This window comes from Lemur catta, chromosome 16, assembly GCF_020740605.2.
Source record: "Lemur catta isolate mLemCat1 chromosome 16, mLemCat1.pri, whole genome shotgun sequence".
NCBI classification, from domain to species: domain Eukaryota; kingdom Metazoa; phylum Chordata; class Mammalia; order Primates; family Lemuridae; genus Lemur; species Lemur catta.
The window spans coordinates 31,850,477-31,867,895 of NC_059143.1; the positions used below are offsets into that span (position 1 = coordinate 31,850,477).

The 17,419-nt window shown below is 34.7% G+C and overlaps 1 protein-coding gene across 1 annotated transcript; it reads right to left on the bottom strand.

The window, feature by feature from the left end:
• Window positions 1–1,147: 1,147 nt before the first annotated feature.
• Window positions 1,148–8,034, bottom strand: SYT4 (synaptotagmin 4). The gene is made up of 3 exons (XM_045528014.1): window positions 7,220–8,034; window positions 5,338–5,458; window positions 1,148–3,909 (listed from the first exon to the last, which is right to left on the bottom strand). The coding sequence occupies exons 1-3, from the start codon at window positions 7,520–7,522 to the stop codon at window positions 3,602–3,604; spliced, it is 732 nt and encodes a 243-aa protein (XP_045383970.1). The 5' UTR covers window positions 7,523–8,034; the 3' UTR covers window positions 1,148–3,601.
• Window positions 8,035–17,419: the final 9,385 nt, after the last annotated feature.

Here is a 17,419-nt window from a genome sequence, read left to right on the forward strand (position 1 = left end):
AAATATTCTTTTAAAAAGTGACAACCTGTTTTCCAAAGCAGTTGGACATTTTACATTTCTGCCAGCAGTGTAGGAGAGGTCCAATTCCTTCACATTTTTGCCAGCACTTGGCATGTTCAGACTTTTTAGTTTCTGCTACTATAATAGGTGCACACTGAATCTTATTGTGGTTTCAATTAGTATTTTCCTAATCATTAATTCCCTTGAAAAATCTCCTCAATGTTTCTGGTTGCTTTTGGCAGGCCAGCATTCTTAAAATGTATTTGCATGCTTAAATGTAATGACTAACTCTAGCATACTCAATAAAATTAATCTGAGTTGAAACAAAAATATAATGGCAACAAATTTTAGTTGCATTCCATTTAAAAGACCATTTTTCCAATGATCACCATAGAATAGTTCTGTACAGAGTGGAGCTATAAAAAATTCCTGATCCTCCAGGTGGTGGATCCCACTGGTATCATTCACCTTAGCTGGTGTCTAATGAGAATGTTGCAGAAGTCCCATTTTGTCCTTCTCTTTCAAGAAGATATAAGACTTCCATTTACATACCATTTTATTAACTAAAATCTATCGAATACAAGGATGTGAGAAAAAATTAAAAAGAAAATAAAAGGCAGGGAAATAAAATAAGTAATGAAAGAGATTCAAGTGAGAAATAAGATAATAAAAGAAAAAAATGGAAGAGTAAATGAAGGATGGTGATTGAAAATAGTGGACAAAAAGTAAATAAAATATGGAAAAGTGAATACAATTTAGAAAGAACTCTAAGAGTGTGGGATTGAGCCTCTAAGAATCTAGCGGAGCCAACTGATAAGACCCCTCGGAGGAGAGGTGTGGTGCAGAGGGAAGAGTGGGGTATACCAAAAAGTCCTTTGGTTTACTATGGATGCAGACTTGTGTCAATTCCTAAACTCCTAGAGCCTCAGGTTTAGCTTCTGTATTATAGGGATAATGATACCTACCTCAAATGATTGTTATGAAGATTAAACAAAATAAAATAAATTGTACGGGAGATCTTGGTGCTCAGCCACTAACGTCCCTAATGTATGCCAGGAGGTCTATCAGGGAAACTTGAAACCTCAGATAGCAATAAGAGAAGCCTTATCACAGAGTCCACTGGCAGAAAGTCTGAGTTGAAATGGGGTGGGCAAAAGCAGCAATTTATTTATGTATTACAAACATGGGCTTACAAACATCATACAGAGCTGGCACAAAGGAACACACACCATCGCCTACACCATGCTTCCTTCCAAATCACTTCTATTGAGTTACAACATCAGAACAAGTCAGTTACCGAGTTACACAGGTCTTCAAACATGTATACCTCCCCATTAGGGTGGCTAGGCTGGCTAATCAGACAAACAATTAATTTACATGTTTAATACAGTGCAGGATTAGTAACAGAATTCAAGATATTCACATTGATATAGTAATACATTATAAAACAGTACAATTTTCAGAAATGATGAGAGCACATATCTCCCTGGCTGTTTCAATTACTTTCTTGTTTTATTTTCTTCATTTTCTTAAAACCAGTTGCAAATAGTTTTACTCAACTTTTCACACTCAAAAACACTTCAAATTTTAAAAGCTAAAAACTATTTACAAATTATTCATTGTAATTTTAAAAGTATTTGTTGTTGGTTTTGTTGTTCCACTTAAAAAAAAAAAAAAAAAAAAGATCACCCTCTTCCAACCACTACGCTTTAGCTGCTACCATCATTAACTTCTGGCTGCTGCAAAGAATTCTTAAAATTGACTCCTCATAACTTTTCAGAGCTCCAAAATCTATTATATTCCATGGCCCATGATACAAAAAGTACATACATAAAAAGGCCATTTGACTTCCCCAACTACACGCTGACTACAGTTCCCTTCAGGTTGCTTTCACAGAAATGCTGAGTGGACCGAGATGCTCTGAGGTGACTTTGCAGTGGAATGAAGACAATGATTGGGGAATATTCTTTTTAAATCTCAAAATCATCTTAAAGCACACGAAAGAGGTTGATTTTCAATCTTTGTACATACAGAATGTAATACATTGTCTTTACATTAGGCATAGTCATAAAAAGCATGTTTAAGTTGTTTGGAAAATGCATTTTCATAGAATTTACAAACACTGTGATATCAAACACATTCTCAAAAACTGCTAAAGTACTGACACAAAACCTGACTCAAAAGATAAATTTTTCAGTAGACTTTATTTCTAACTTGCATATTTAATAATTCAACCATACCCAAGTTCCACTCATACTTCTCTAAAAACTCAAATATACTAACAATATCCTCAAGGTAATTCTTTCCAAATAATCACAGGGTGCTGCTATACTCTAATCAGTTTTGAATGAATTTCAGAACCCTGGTGCTGAAAAATGGTACAAGACACAAGTCTGTAAACTGTTCTACAGACAACAGCTCAAGACAAATTAGCCTAGAAAAGATAGTGAAACACATTCTGTGTTGTGCTAATTTGACAGCCTAAGTATTTTTGTGTGAACATATGTAAATTATATTAGACTTGTTCTAACTATTTTTTAGTCTTCTTAGTTTGTTGGGTTAAGTAACACTTTCTATGTGATAATGTATAAAAGTTCACAGTCTTTTCTTTTTCTTTTCAAATAGTAGCTTAGTCTTTTCTGGGAGAGAATAAGTTAAATAAAGACTTAAGTGGCCATGCCCACTCTGGGTACAAAGGATGGCCGTGAAAGTACATTTGCACACTGTACACAATTCCTACAAGAAAACTGCACTTCTAACTGGATTTCTAGCTGAAGTTTCTTTATCCGTTAGCTAATTCGACAATTTCATGAAGGTAAATAGGGGTTTCTTAGGCCACACCGAAGCTTGTGACAGGCAGTGAATAATTCAAGGCCATGGTTCTTATGTGAGATTATATTTTACAATATTTTGACTCACATGTAACCTCAGGGGGGAGAAAAATCATATTTCAGCCACAGTGTTTTCAACTCAGCCCTTTGATAAAATAATTTTTCAACTTGTTCACTGTCCTTTTGAAATGCACCTAAGTTATTCCTCTTATGATGAAATTGTATCAAATAATCACAAACCAAAGAGAAATGACCAGATACTTTTATATGCAGGACAATCATTTACACATGACATAATTACTAAAAACAAACTAGAGAACATTTCTTTAATATCTTTGGATTTAAAGAAAAATCGATTTCCCCAACCTGAAGAAAAATGGATGAATTTTCATAAGAGAAGGCATGCTTTTCATTTTTAAATCATAACAATCACATGGATTTACTGTGACATGTTCCGATGTAATTGTCACATTTATAATTTGGGATTCTGGTGCAGTATTCGTAAAATGCTTGGCTATTTCTATTTATATCACTGGTAACCTGCAGGGGAAATTGAATATCTTATGAAAATTTATCCAACTCCTCTAATAAAGGGGGAAATTATCATGGTACACATTTACAGTTCCTTTCTGGTCTACTAATTCAATCCATTTCTTAACAACAACAAAAAAAGATAGCTTGCTGTCACAAGCTTGCAATCCAGTATAGAAAGAAAGAAAATTTCTCCTTGCCTAGTAAAAATCCTTAAGTTCCAACTCATGGCTAGGATGTTACCCGTCACAGAGCATATGCCACTTGGCAATTTGTCTCCTGGGGTAGTCACAGATCTCTTTCCAGTGTTCTCCACCGGTTCCTTCTGCTGCTGCACCCAGGACCAACCGCCCAATCACCTCATTTCGGGACCCCCTTTCAGAATCCAAAACCAGAAATTCAACACTTATTTCTTCAAGACCCTCACAAGGAATATCAAAGACAAACAGCTCATTGAACACTGCATTGGGGGTGCATTTCTTCACATGAGTTTTCTTCTTGGAGATTCTCTTTTTGGCATGGTACAGGTTCACTTTGACGTAGGGATCTGCAATGGCACATAACAGGCATTACAACGACAGAAACAGGGTGGAGAGCTGATCTCAAGATAATGAATGGTGTCTTTAGAGATCATGTCATGTCAGTAAGATATGGTTACAATGAAAATGAGTCAGAATGAAGGGAAAATATGGGGAAAGCCTGGCTCTCTCTTGTCAACAAAATTGAAAATAAAGAAGAGTATGTTATATAAGGGAAAGCAGTTCTAAATCAGAGAATACAAAAGGAATTCTAATCACAGGAAAAAGGAGGGAACATAAAAAAGGAGAAAGTAAAATGTTCTATGGAAGCATTCTGATTCCTTATAACTCAGTCTAGGGAATTGAATAGAAGGAAAAAAAGTATTAAACAACATCTAACCTTACTGAGTTGTATGACTCTGAGTAAGTCTCTTTAGCTCTCTGACTTTGGACTCCTTTTTCTGTTAAATGGAAATCTTAACTCCACGATGATTTTGTTTGTTTGTTTTAACTTTTCTCTAGTTCTTTAATCACCTGCTGGATTAACCTTTGTTTCCCAATGTTGACCTTCTCTATGTCACCCCTAGTGAGTGGATTTTAAGATCATGCTACCTTGTCACAATTATTTTTGCCTTTCTCTGGTTGAGCCTATGAGTTAATTTCAGCTTTCTAATCTAAACCTTAATCTTAATCTTAAACCATGTTTTCAACTTCTATCATGGAATAATAATAATGATGATGATGATGACAGCACTAGATGGATATTTAAGGAAGTATGTATTTCCAGTCTTCACAATGCCCCTCAAGGGTAAGCATTAGCATGTTCAGTTTGTACAATTTAAGAAATATGCCCATTAATACTATGCTAAGAGATGGAAAGGTTAGGATCTGAACTCAGATCATTTTAACCCATAGATCATGTTCTTTCTCATCATATTATACAACAATAATTTAGTATTTTGCTTTGTTTTGTTTCATTTTTGTAAATTAGTCACAAAACAAGAAACTAATTCTTAAAGCAGATACATAAAGAATTAGATGGTCACAAAAACCAATAAAAGAATAAGGGTAGGTGAGCTTATTTAAAATAAAATAAATTTTAAATTTTGTTTAATTAAAACCTCTTTTCCTGAGCCTTCATTTTATTCCTATCTCTGTAATTTCAGCAATGACCTCTCATCTTTGCATTTATCACTGCTTTCTGCTTCAACCCTAATCAATCAGACATCTACCATGTACTAGCTTTGGCTCAGACCATAGAACTATGTAGATTTCTTCTTCTTGCTGATGGATTTGGATTATTATTCCAATAATTGGGATCCATTGAAACAGTCACATCACTTGTGATTGTGAATAAATGGTAAGACAAAATCATAGGCCAATATTAGTCGTTAACTAATTTGCTCGATATACTAACTGCTGTACACTGAGCCTGAGCATTTCAGAAACATTCTTACCTGAAAGTCCAGACACATCAGATTTAGGCAGGTGTCGCGCTTTTAAGACAACCACAGTGAGGGTATTGGTGGTGGACTGATAGCAGAGAGAGATCAGTAACTCACCCCGTCCTGAAGACTTCTAAAGAAAGAGAAACGCGGTATAAGTATTTTTAGTTATTTCTTTTAGTTTTGAAGTTTGTACTTTCATCGAAGTTTTTAAAGCGATATAATAGCATTGTCATTTAAATGTAATGTTCCTGCTCATTTTTACTTTAACATGCTAAGGAACCAAAGAGTGACTAAAAGCTTTTGTGCTGCACCGTCACTGCCTAAAAACAACTGCCTGCCATCTTGTGGTCTTTATAGGTACTACATAATGTTAACGTTTGCTGTGAGTTGGCCACACCCATTACTTAGAAAGGTTTAGGTTATTTAAATTATACCCCATGTGGGAGTATGTTTGGCTTTTGCTTTTTAATGATATATCTACTTTTTGAAGTTATTAATAGTTATAAAAATGACTTAATTCTTTGAATGAATCTGTATAGAGTCAAATGACTCAGTTCAAGTCTGATTTGATTTCAAATTCTTTGGCACTGACATTATTGGAATTTGAATTCAGATCAAATGAGATTTAATCTGACCTCCACCACTATCCTGGCCCAGAGGGATGAAAGAGTTAAAGTTCTCTGCCTCCCTTAGACCTGCAAGTTTCTGTTTAAGCCAAAGAGTGAATTGAAGTATTAGAGAGAATTGACTCTGAATTTTTAATACATTGTTTTTAAACAGTGTCATAGAGTCCTTCTTTGCATGCTACTTAAATTTAATTTGTACTTTAAAGACACTAGATGACCAAGAATTCAAAGTAGAAATTTTAACTGAAAGTAACAAAATGTTAACTTAGGGCTTGGTTATAACTAAGAATTATGACAGTGGCAGAACTAAAACTGCAATGTATTTATACAAAAGCTGACATAGGGTAGCTGTATGAATAAGTACTTCAAGGAGAATAAGAGTAGGAGACAGATCTTTACTCTCACTGTGCCACTAAATAAGCCGGGTGTCTCAAACAAGCCATGTAATGTTTCTATACCTTGACTTTCATTAATTTCAATAGAAGGAAAGGAAATGGTCAAAATGAGCTCTAAAGTTATTTTCAGCTCTGAAACACTATGATTTTTAAAACATAAATTAAAATGTTTATTGTATTCTATAAATTATTCTATATTTATTGTATTCTATAAATTGTAGGCACAAGTTATTCTGAAGTACCACTGTTAGAATCAATTGAGTTTCATATTTAAAGTGGAAATAAGATTAAATTTGTTTAATTGATACGTTATCATTTTCTAATAAACTCAGAACTACCAGAGTGGTATAACTATGCAGGCAGAGTAACTCACTTCCTGTTATACAACTTAGAGATGGACATTTATAATTGAATATGATATGATGCCTCCTCCTTGAAAAGCAATTCCATGGAAAGTCAATTCAATTTCCAAATCCTCAGGAAGAATTGATTTAATTTTAAATTTCAAATTCAATTATGCTGACCTTGAAACCTCTTTGTTAACTTGCTTATGAATAATAAATATTTGCCTGTATTTTAAAGTAGCAGTCTTTGTCAAAATACTTATGACAGAAATTAACATTGTATTATTTAAATATCTACCTATAAGGAATGCCTATTTTATATCAAAAATATTTTCAGTATCAGTTGTGGGTTAAATTTTCTTTCATCTGCTCTATTCCCTTGCTCTCCATTTGATTATAATTAATAATAATTAAACATGGTGAGGATGATATCTACAAGCTTATCCTTTTAATGAAAATCCCCTCGATACAAAAAAGCTACATAAAAGATTGTTTATAAATACTTTAAGCACTCAAAATGAATTACCCTAACATTTCTCTTGATGATCTCTCTGTTCATTAACATTTTTCCATCAGATAATTCAATTCCTGAGAGAGGAATAAGGACTTCCCCAATGATATCATCTCTTGAAAACCTGTCAAAACTCAAGATTGTGAAGTGCAAGGCCAATTCTTGGATCTGGGTGTAGGGGATCCCATAAAATGTAAAGGTCTCATCAAAAGCTGGATCCAAGGTCTTTCTCAGCACTCTGGTTTTCACTTTATGCTTCTTCTCTGGGAGGATTGTCATTTTGATGTATGGGTCGGAGGTCATCGACTGCTCATCCATGGCTGGCAAGCCACAGGCTTCCTTGATATTTACCACAAATGCTTTTTTCTCGAAGTTGTACTCTAAGGAAAAGAAGAGGGTTCCCAGCTTCTCTTGTTTCTCTTCTGAAGTAAGGGAAGTGCTGGACTTTAAGCTATCAGGGGAAACTGCTTCTTTTTCTCCTTCTAAAAAGAGCTTTGGGGTCACATTCTCCAGATCAGAAGGGCTGCCAGCTTTGAGGTTGGTTTTGGGAAAATTGCCATTGAGATCTCTCTTCTCAAGATCTAGATGCAATGAATTCTTTGGCACAGCTGATTTATTCTTTACTTCATTTTTGTCATCTGCTCCAAACTTCTTTTTGCTATTTAGGTTTTCAGGGTAAATATCAACTCCCTTAAGCACATGCACAAACTTGTAAGGAGGAGTCTTGTTAGACTTAGATGATTTTCTCTGACAGCAGATCCATGCAAAGAGAGAGACTGTGAAGACCAGGCCAAATGCACTGAAGATCCCCACAACTGTGGGGATTTCATCTGAAAAATCAAATGACCAACAGCATACATTAAAGGAGCAGAGTTGGAGATATGAGCCTATTTGAAAAGCATAATAGAAATGGCAATTGCTTTAGGTTGGACAGATTGAATTACTTTCCAACTATTCTGGGTATGAGTTATGTATATATTTCATAATAACTTCAGGTATAAAAACATCCCCTGTGTAACACACAGAAGATATACATGTATGATAGAAACTCTTTCATTTCAGTAGTTTTTCACAAATAAAATGAAAGATGAAACTAGATTTGGGTCAGATATGGGAAGATGCCTAATGACCCTGACCTATCTTTGTTTTCTCAGATAACATGAGTCAACTACAACATGATGGGTCAGTACTAATTTCATATTTTTATTGACGTTTTGAGGCTTTCCAAAAGCATCAATTCTTACTGACTATAGGACACTAAATGCACATTCTTCAAATACTAAGTGTTTCTGTAGTCTTAGTAGTTCTTTATTTGCCCAGGATTCAAGAAGCAAAAATCTAGTGACTCAGTGGTTCATGCAGTTTTAAGAAATTATGGAATATTATACCCCATACATCTATTTTAAAAAAAGAAATAATGGAACATTATCTGCCATTGCCACAAACTCATCAAGAATTTTATCCCAATTATGGAACAGTGGTAAAATATATACATTAGGGGAAAAAAAAAAACAAAAAAGAGCAACAGGATACTAACATTATATAACTTATAACACTACCTTGTATGCAAAACCAAAATTCCTCAGTAAAACACTGAATTATCCAAAGTACAAATCAATTACACTTAAATATGATAAAAACAGAACAATGGTTATAAAGGAATCATCTTTCCTTAACATTAAATGAGAACAGTGAGTATAGATAATTTGGAGTTCAATTTTATCTATAACTGATGTTTTTCCTAGCACATTCCACACGGAACATGATAATCAAATTGAAATTGGCATTATTTCCTTGAATGAGGGCACATTAAATTGCTGATATAAAGTAACATTGATTATGCGTGAGGCTTAGCATATCTCATATGTAAGCATATTTCTTGAAAAAATGATTATTAAAGTGTATAAGTAAAAGAAAGATTGCTACATTTGGACATAGTGCATCAATTGAGTCAATATTTAATATAACCAAAGTGAATATAACTAACATAATATGTGCATTTAATTACCTTCTAATACATCTTTGATTCCAAGTAGTGAATAATAAAGTTAAAAAGTCCCAGTCCAGAAAGGGTTAAGACTTTTCTAAATTACCCCAAGAAGACCAATCTTTTGTTACTTTCCTTCCCCATCCCCCCAAATCTTCTGCCTATCTACTTCATCTTCACAAAATTGAACTCAAAGAATAAAGATTAAGAAAAGAGAAATATCTAAGAAGATAAAAAAGCAAACAAAATGATAGCAATAAAAAATTCTGTAGTTTATTGATGTAAAGAAACTGAATCAAGTAAAGATGAAATAAACCTTTGAATTTCCCAAATAGAAAAAAATACAGTGAATGCTATGTAAGGCAAGAGCTAAAGATAATCAGCTAAACTTAGTATCAGCTTTTCAGTTTTTTCTTCTATTCAGGTCTTTGTGGAAAAAAAAATGTACCCCACTCCTGGACTCTAATAATCCAAGGCCAGGGAGGAAAAGCAAAGTCATGAACTGAGGCAGTTCTTCAGCCAATGTAAGAACAATAAAAGCAGTAGAAAATGATTGTTTTCTAAATAGACGATAGCCCATGCTAGAACATATTTTCACTAGTACAGTCTCTAAAAATGCCTCAGTATTAGAAATTTTCAGATTTGAAATCAAGAATTGGGAATCAATACCACAGCATAATCCCAATAACTCATATAGAAGGCTTTGAATAAAACTCATATATGAATATAATGTCACAAACTGTCTCTATTTAATACATATGTCAAATGGCAAAGCATTCAGTGTAACATGGAAAGACACCTACTTTCTATACATTTTCTACAGATAGAATCCTAAGCTCTTGAGAGCAAAGATTGCAGTCATGTTAATCAGTTTAATAACAATTACTACATACCTCTAGATATCATCCATACTCACAAACTTCCATAAATTTCCATGAGTTAAAAAATACTAGCAAAGTAAGTAAAATTCTGATCCCTTGCCTTTGGAATATGGTGGGACCTAAAAATATTGCTTATTCTACAAAGTACACTTAATTTTGTTTACTGAAACAGAGAAAAAATATCCCTGGTGTCAAAAATTTGGTACAGGAAAGGGAAACTGACTTGGGAAATTAGAGCTCTAATTCAAGTTTCCAGCAGTTTTTAGCTAATTGTGCAACCTGCAACACTCCCCTCATCTCTCTGGGCTTCAGTTACCTCACCAATGAAATGAAATGGGCTGAGCCAGTCTTTCTGAAAGTCTCTTTAACTCTACTATCATATAATTCTGTGTCTTTCACTAGTAACATATTTCAAGAATACAAGAAAAACATAGCAGAGAAAAACATCCATATGGTACACTCTGTAATAAAATATACATCCCAGTCCTCCAACATACAAGTTATTTGGTACCAAGATGAAATCCCTACGTAACCACTGATATATTTGGCTTTTCCTAATAACATACAGCTTTACCTACAAACGAGAATCACCTACAAAGTAAATGAAACCAACATATGAGGGACAGACCCCTTTTCCTTTACTTAGCATATGCTGTAATTTACAGAGCTACCCAAACATTTAGGAACTTCTTGAAGGTGAACTCTCACTAACAGAAGACAATTTTAAGGAGAAAGATACCCAGAAAGGGGAGGAAAAAAAAACAAACATGCCCTCCCCCCCCCCAACACCCAAAATCTCAGAAATAAGCCACGATCGCGTTTGCTGTTCTCATTTTCCTTTCAAATTAACTACCTAGGAAATCTATATTCAACATCCAGCGCGAGTAGGGGATAGAAAAAAGCACAGCCCACCCCGGAATATTCAAGAAACCACCGCAGCCCTAAGTTGGGTAACTTGCTTACCAAATTCTTCCCGGCTGTTAGCGATCGGAGCCATTTTTTACTGCGTGTTCTGTCCGAGGTGCTGAACGGAAAACTGCCTGGCTTGATGCACTGGCCTGGATCTGAAGCGCCGGCTTTCAGAGCGCTGGAAACAACAGCGGAGAGCCCGGGGGACCGGCGCCTGGAGCAGGGAGGAGGCAAAGAGGGAGGTGCACTCGCCCGCGCACGGTGATTTGCCACCCCTGTTCCTGTTTTGGCTCTTCTGAGAAGCTCGTCTCCGAGACTCCAGACGTGGCTGAAACCCGAATTGACGCAATCCTGACGCTACAGGGCTGAAATCAGCACCTGCCCCCCTCCCCTCCTCCCTTCAACCCTCTCCTTCCCTCCCTCCTTCTTGCTTCCTCTCCCCTCTCTTGAGGATTCAACACATACTCATCAATTATTTTAACTGTTAGGCTACTAGAGATTAGCTTTGCTATTCTGTGGGGTCGCAGAGGCACACGGAGATGAGCCCCACGACGGATCCCTGTCAGCTTCTAAAAGAAAATCTCCTGATCACCTAGGTGAATAAAAATGTGTCTCTGAGTTATCAGAATGGTATGGTTTACAGAGGAGAAATTTCTGCATCAAGTGACCAGTTGCGAAATGCAAGAATGTATTTTCTTGCTCTCTAAATTTTTCTTTGACGTATTAGACACGTGATACTTATGATTAGAAAACTTGTCTGCAAATTGATCCATTTGAAATAAGGTAGTTTTTCCACTATAATCCCGTATTTTCCAATAAATTATTAGTCTAAACTAATAGACTAATGCTGATGCTGTTGCACCTTGCTGATCTGTCAGCTTTCTTCCCTTTAGTATCTGACATTTGACCAGTTAAAGCACTTAGGAACAGATGGGAATAATCCCTTCTATATTCAGACCTCACTCTCAGTTATGACTTTTGCATATAATGAGACTGTTTCTGGGTTGACATTTATGGTTAAAAGCCCTGGCTTCTAATAGGCTTGTGCAAAATAGTCACAACAATCATACCAAAATCTAAAATAACATCGATTATTATTGGTTATTTTCAAAGGAAAACATATATTTCTCTGAACTAATGATATTCCTGGAGAAAAGGAACTGGGGAAAATATGTTGTCTGATTCTGATTAATTTGAATCTGAAGAGTGATACCTTTTTAAAACAAATGTTTAGCAATTTTCCAACAGAAAGAACTCAGTCTGTAACTCCAACTGTCAATTATTGCTCCTCAAAGAATTCCTTTGCTCTGGAGCTCAATAAGCAAATGGCATTCAGTGTGTGCTGGGATGGGGGAGGAAGGGGCACTGAGTAAGCCTCAGAAAGCTACTGTACAAGTGACAGGTTCCTGCACATTGGCAAGCAGCCGCCCTCGGCGTCAGGGCTGTGTCTGGGGAGAAACTGGCTTCAGTTCTTTGCATCATGGAAAATTTTATTATATAAACCAGTCTCTTCTTTCCCTTGCTACGTGCTTCCACATACTTGACATTTTAGCGTTCTGCTAACAGATTTTTTTTTAAACTTTATATCTTCATGCTATGAAAACACACAAACTAGTTTACTGTATTTAATTTGTTTTCACTGTCAGGGTCTGGGGTTGTATCCTTATCATTCCACTTTATTCAGATTACCTGTTTAGTCACTTGTGCATGCACCTGGTGGGATTGTTCCTAGGAATAAACATCCATTAGATTAATGAGACAGTGGCATTTATTTGTGATGCGTATCACAGGTAGAAGAAATACATGGTGTGATGTGTACTAAAGTGTATGCTTTCGGGCTGAGTTATTGCTAACATATGGTTAAACTCATTTGTTGTAAACATAAGTGTATGGTCTATATAAATTAGTGTCTCATCAATTTTACCTTCAGATGGTAAAATGCTATCATCTATAGCCCGTCTAGATTGTTTAAACTCTATTTCTACAGAACCCCACCCCATCCTCTGTTGTCTCATTTCTGAGGACACATTATGATAAGATTATCTCTTGCCCAGAGCTAATGCTATTGTGGATGCAGTAACTATTTCGTTGCTTGTTTTATAAGCAAACTGAAAAGAAATGTTATTAATTAAAATGTCTGAAGTTTCCCTCATTTTCATTTGGTTAGTAACAATTTAGTTATAATCCAGTCTCTTTAGACAAGCTTCCAGCAGCTCCAGATGAGGAGTGGGCAGCAGACCCCACGCTGAAAAGAAAAAAAAAAAAAAAACTGTAGGTTTCTTATGATTGAGATTCACGCCCTACCACATTATTGCATTGTTCTTTTGGGATCCATCAAACAAATAATCAATGCACTGACGCGCACAATACCCGCTCTTGCGGGGAGACTTGGGAGGAGGAGTTGTTGCTAGGTAACCACTTTTCCGCCACCCAAAACACACAGCCTCAAACAAGTTCCTGCTTTGGCAAACACAGACTGTTCTGTACAGGCGGCAGTGTTTACTTCAGAATGATTCTTTCGCTGTTAAAGTGGTTCAACTTTTACCCTACTTTATTTTTTTTTAATGTCTGCATATACTTTGAGAAAGAACCCTACAATTTAATTTTAAGAAATCCAGTTGAATTTAAATGTTATTGATAACTCATCATATGATTGCTTTTATTCTATGTTATTCATTTAGTTTATTTTAATTAATTTATTATAGAGTTTGATTTAATAAAGTTTATCTAGTTTATTAATTGTATAATTTAGTCTATATTTTTCCATTTCCTTCTTAAAAAATATTATCAGTGAATGTATTTAGAACATTCTGTTAAACAAAAAGTTTCAATCAGTTTTGAAAATGTTAAAATGATGTTCAGTAATCGTTAGTAATGCCCAGATTAGTAATACAAAAGCATTTTACTGGTATGTAGGTGGAGTAGATTGAAATATCTGATAATGGAAAATGGATAATCGTTTTAATGTTCCATATCATTCCATTAAAAATGCTGGCTCTAATGCTAATGGAATAGATTTATATTACAAGCACACCCAAGCCGAAATCCTGCAAGACAAATTCTTTCCCAGTTGGTGTTGCAGAAATCCCTTTACCATGCACATTTCTACATTTGTTTGTTTTCAACATATTCAGCATTTATTATGTGCTTTTAATGGCTTGGGAATGACTGTGAGCCCAAACCAAAAAAAAAAAAAAAAAAATTATAATCTTCTTTCCTTTCTTCTTTCTTTCAACACATACGTATTAAACATGTACTACTCCCAGTTTTTTGCTAACTGAGGGATTTATATTGGTCAAGATGAAAAAAAAAGACCTTTGCCTTCGTGGAGTTTACAGACTACAGGAGAAATTGACAACTCTTCCTCTAGAATTGGAAAAAAAGAAGCTCATTAGATCATAATTACAACAATATTTCTTTTGCCTGGTACTTTCTTCAAAGCCTGGCCAGCACAATTCCACAGCCATCATGCCTATCCCTTTCTGTCTGTTCTTATTGACCCTTACTTCATGCACATGGATTCATTATGATTCTTAAATATTTTGCTTTCTTCCATTCCCTATATTTATCTACAACTTTTTTCTCCTTTAAGAATCAGCTGAAGTTTCATTTATACTATGAAGTTTCTGACTTACCGGCACCTATGGATGTCTTCTAACACTATCTCTAGTGAAATCTTTTAAGCCAGCTTGACACATTTTGGATCCATATACCAATAATTCCCAAAAAAATAAACCAAAGATCTTCACTAATGCTAACCCCTGATATTCCACAAGTGTCTCATTTGTTTCTGATCTTCTCTGCACCAATTTTTTCTACATTTGGCTTCATTTTAGTTTCACATTTCAGGCCTGCCTTTAAGGTACAGTCTTTGAATCAACTTCTCTAATTCTTTGATCTTGGTATCTCAACAAGAATTTGACCTAAAACCATTCTAGAAGCTTTTCCTCTTTCAGTTTATCTTGAAGGAATTTCTTGCTAGCTCCCCCCACCTTTTTCAATCTATCCCTCTTTTAGCCTTCCACTAACATTAAAAAATTAGGATAGAAACAGTCGAAGTATACTCAGTTTTCCATTTTAAATAATAAAGATTTAGCAAATGATTAATTATTTGATAATATTTATTTTCAAAGTATAAAGAAACCCTGGTACAATTGACAAGGATTAGTGTCCAATAAATCACTAGATAATATACATTCTAACATAAAATAAACAGGCATAACAAAAAACAAGAAGAGTAAAGCTAAAAATGATAATAAATATAACACAAAAAAGTAAATAGAGAAAGTAAGTAAAATTTAACTATCTAAGAAGTCATAAAATATTCGTAAATTCCAAGGTAAAAGATCTTATAATGTGTTAGAACATAAGTTTAACCATATGGTATTCACAGTAAAAATACTTAAATGAAAATGACTAAAAATACTTAACAGAATATACAATGATTTATTAAAAATATGGAAATAAAAACATTAAATGTAAGTTTGAAAGCCAAGAATAAAACATCAAAAGAAAGAAGATGTTCATGTTTATATTGTGAAAGCATATATTGACAATAAAAAGGTTTTTAAGTTTTTAAGGCTTATGCACCAAATAACTTACCATCAAATACAGAAAGCAAAACTGTGATAAGTACTGAAGAGAAATAAACAGAAACATGACTGCTGAATATAGAGATTGTCACTTCCTCCAGCCACCTACGGATCATTTTAATTACAGGTTTGGACCACTTATCTGGGGTGGGAAAGTTTTACTGCCAGTTTTGTTTTTTTTTAAATTCATGCTGTCAAAAGAAAATAATTTTTAAAGCATGCAAACTGTTGGAGAGCAGGAAAATATCCGCAAATATTTAATGCAAGATTACTAAATATTTTAAAAAATGTGAGAAAATATAAAATATATACTATTCTATTAAAATATATGTATCTAAACATCAAGAAACCATAATTTTCAAAGATTATATATTAGAATACCATTGAAAAAGGTAAAAAACTGTGTGTGCATATATATATATATATATATATATATATACACTTGTTTTTTGTTATGCCTGTTTATTTATGTTAGAATGTATATATACCTCCAACAAACCAACAACCCCCTCACCCCCTCACTAGTACATGTTCACCACAGAGAAATTGTTATCCAGGGCCAGGAGACTGCATGTATGATTATATACATGACATACACGATAGCACTGTTTGTGGTAGCAGGGAGTTGATGGCAACATATAAATGTCCATTGCAATATGAATGAATAAATTGTGTTAGAATTCTTCAGTTAAAAGCAAAAAGCTATATATATGTGTGTGTGTGTGTGTGTGTGTGTGTGTGTACATTCTAATGCTTTCCAACATCACCTACATTTTATAAAATATTATGTTGAAAAAACAGAATTAGAGTTACAGAAACACATCATTTGTGCAAAATAAACTCATATAAACAAATATCACTACATATTTTTCCAAAATGAAAATCATACACAGGCTTTTCTTCAGATTATACTGGATTGATTTGTGGCAGATCTGCCAAGATTGGAAAGCCACATAAAATCTGTTTGAAAAAGTTTGTTATATAGCATTTATGAATTGATGTGGTAACTAAAGCTTCAAGGGCCAAGATCCAAGAGAAACAACAGAGGTGTGAGCTGAAATTTTGCAAGTCACTTTTCCTCTCAGGGAAATGACTGATTCTTGAAAATGAAACCAAAACAAAACAACAACAACAAAAAATAGAAATCAGTTAAAGAAACAAAGGTAAAATCAGAAATGCAAGCAGATAGTTTAGCTATCTCACAGGACTAAAGAAGTAACACCTGGAGATAGGCAATGCCTGGGCAGCTAGGAGAGTAGGGCCCGGGGTCCTGGAAAGGAGGGAGGTGAGAAGAAATGGTCCCTCGTCTGAGTGATTTTACATCTAAGTCACCTGCTCAATATTTCAACTTTGCAGACAAAGATGTTTGGAAACTAACCAGAAAGCCACTGAAAAACACAGTCATGGCTTCGGCTGACTCATGTGGTTGAGCAGACAAAAAGTATGCCTTATTGTCCACCATTAAAAAGAATTGTTAGTAATCACCACAAGCTCTAGTTAGGCCTACTGAAGAACTACATCAAGGAGAAAAGATAAGTCGGAAGCAGAATGAACCTTACAGAAACATAACCCAGGCTCCATTTAGCTTACTTCCTGAATGGATTAATGTAATGTATTTGCCCACAAAGGCAGCCTACCAGAAAATACTTGAACTCAATCTAAAGAAGATAATATCATCTAGAGCTGCTACAATTTTTCATACAGAGTGTCCAGCATTTAATCAAAAATATCAAGGAGAAAATACACAATAAAAAATAGGCTCATAGATTAATGACCTGGATAACTGTCATTAATATTCATAAAAGAGATAAGATGGAGTTAATTACCAGAGAACTAGAATTTAGAA

Bases quoted from the DNA above. Each gene is read 5' to 3' on its own strand.
- SYT4 (XM_045528014.1), bottom strand. From the start codon at position 7,522: ATGGATGAGCAGTCGATGACCTCCGACCCATACATCAAAATGACAATC. The intron at 5,459-7,219 runs GTAATTCATTTT...CTCTTTCTTTAG, and splicing joins TCATCAAGAGAAATGTTAGG to AAGTCTTCAGGACGGGGTGA. The intron at 3,910-5,337 runs GTAAGAATGTTT...GTGCCATTGCAG, and splicing joins TGATGTGTCTGGACTTTCAG to ATCCCTACGTCAAAGTGAAC.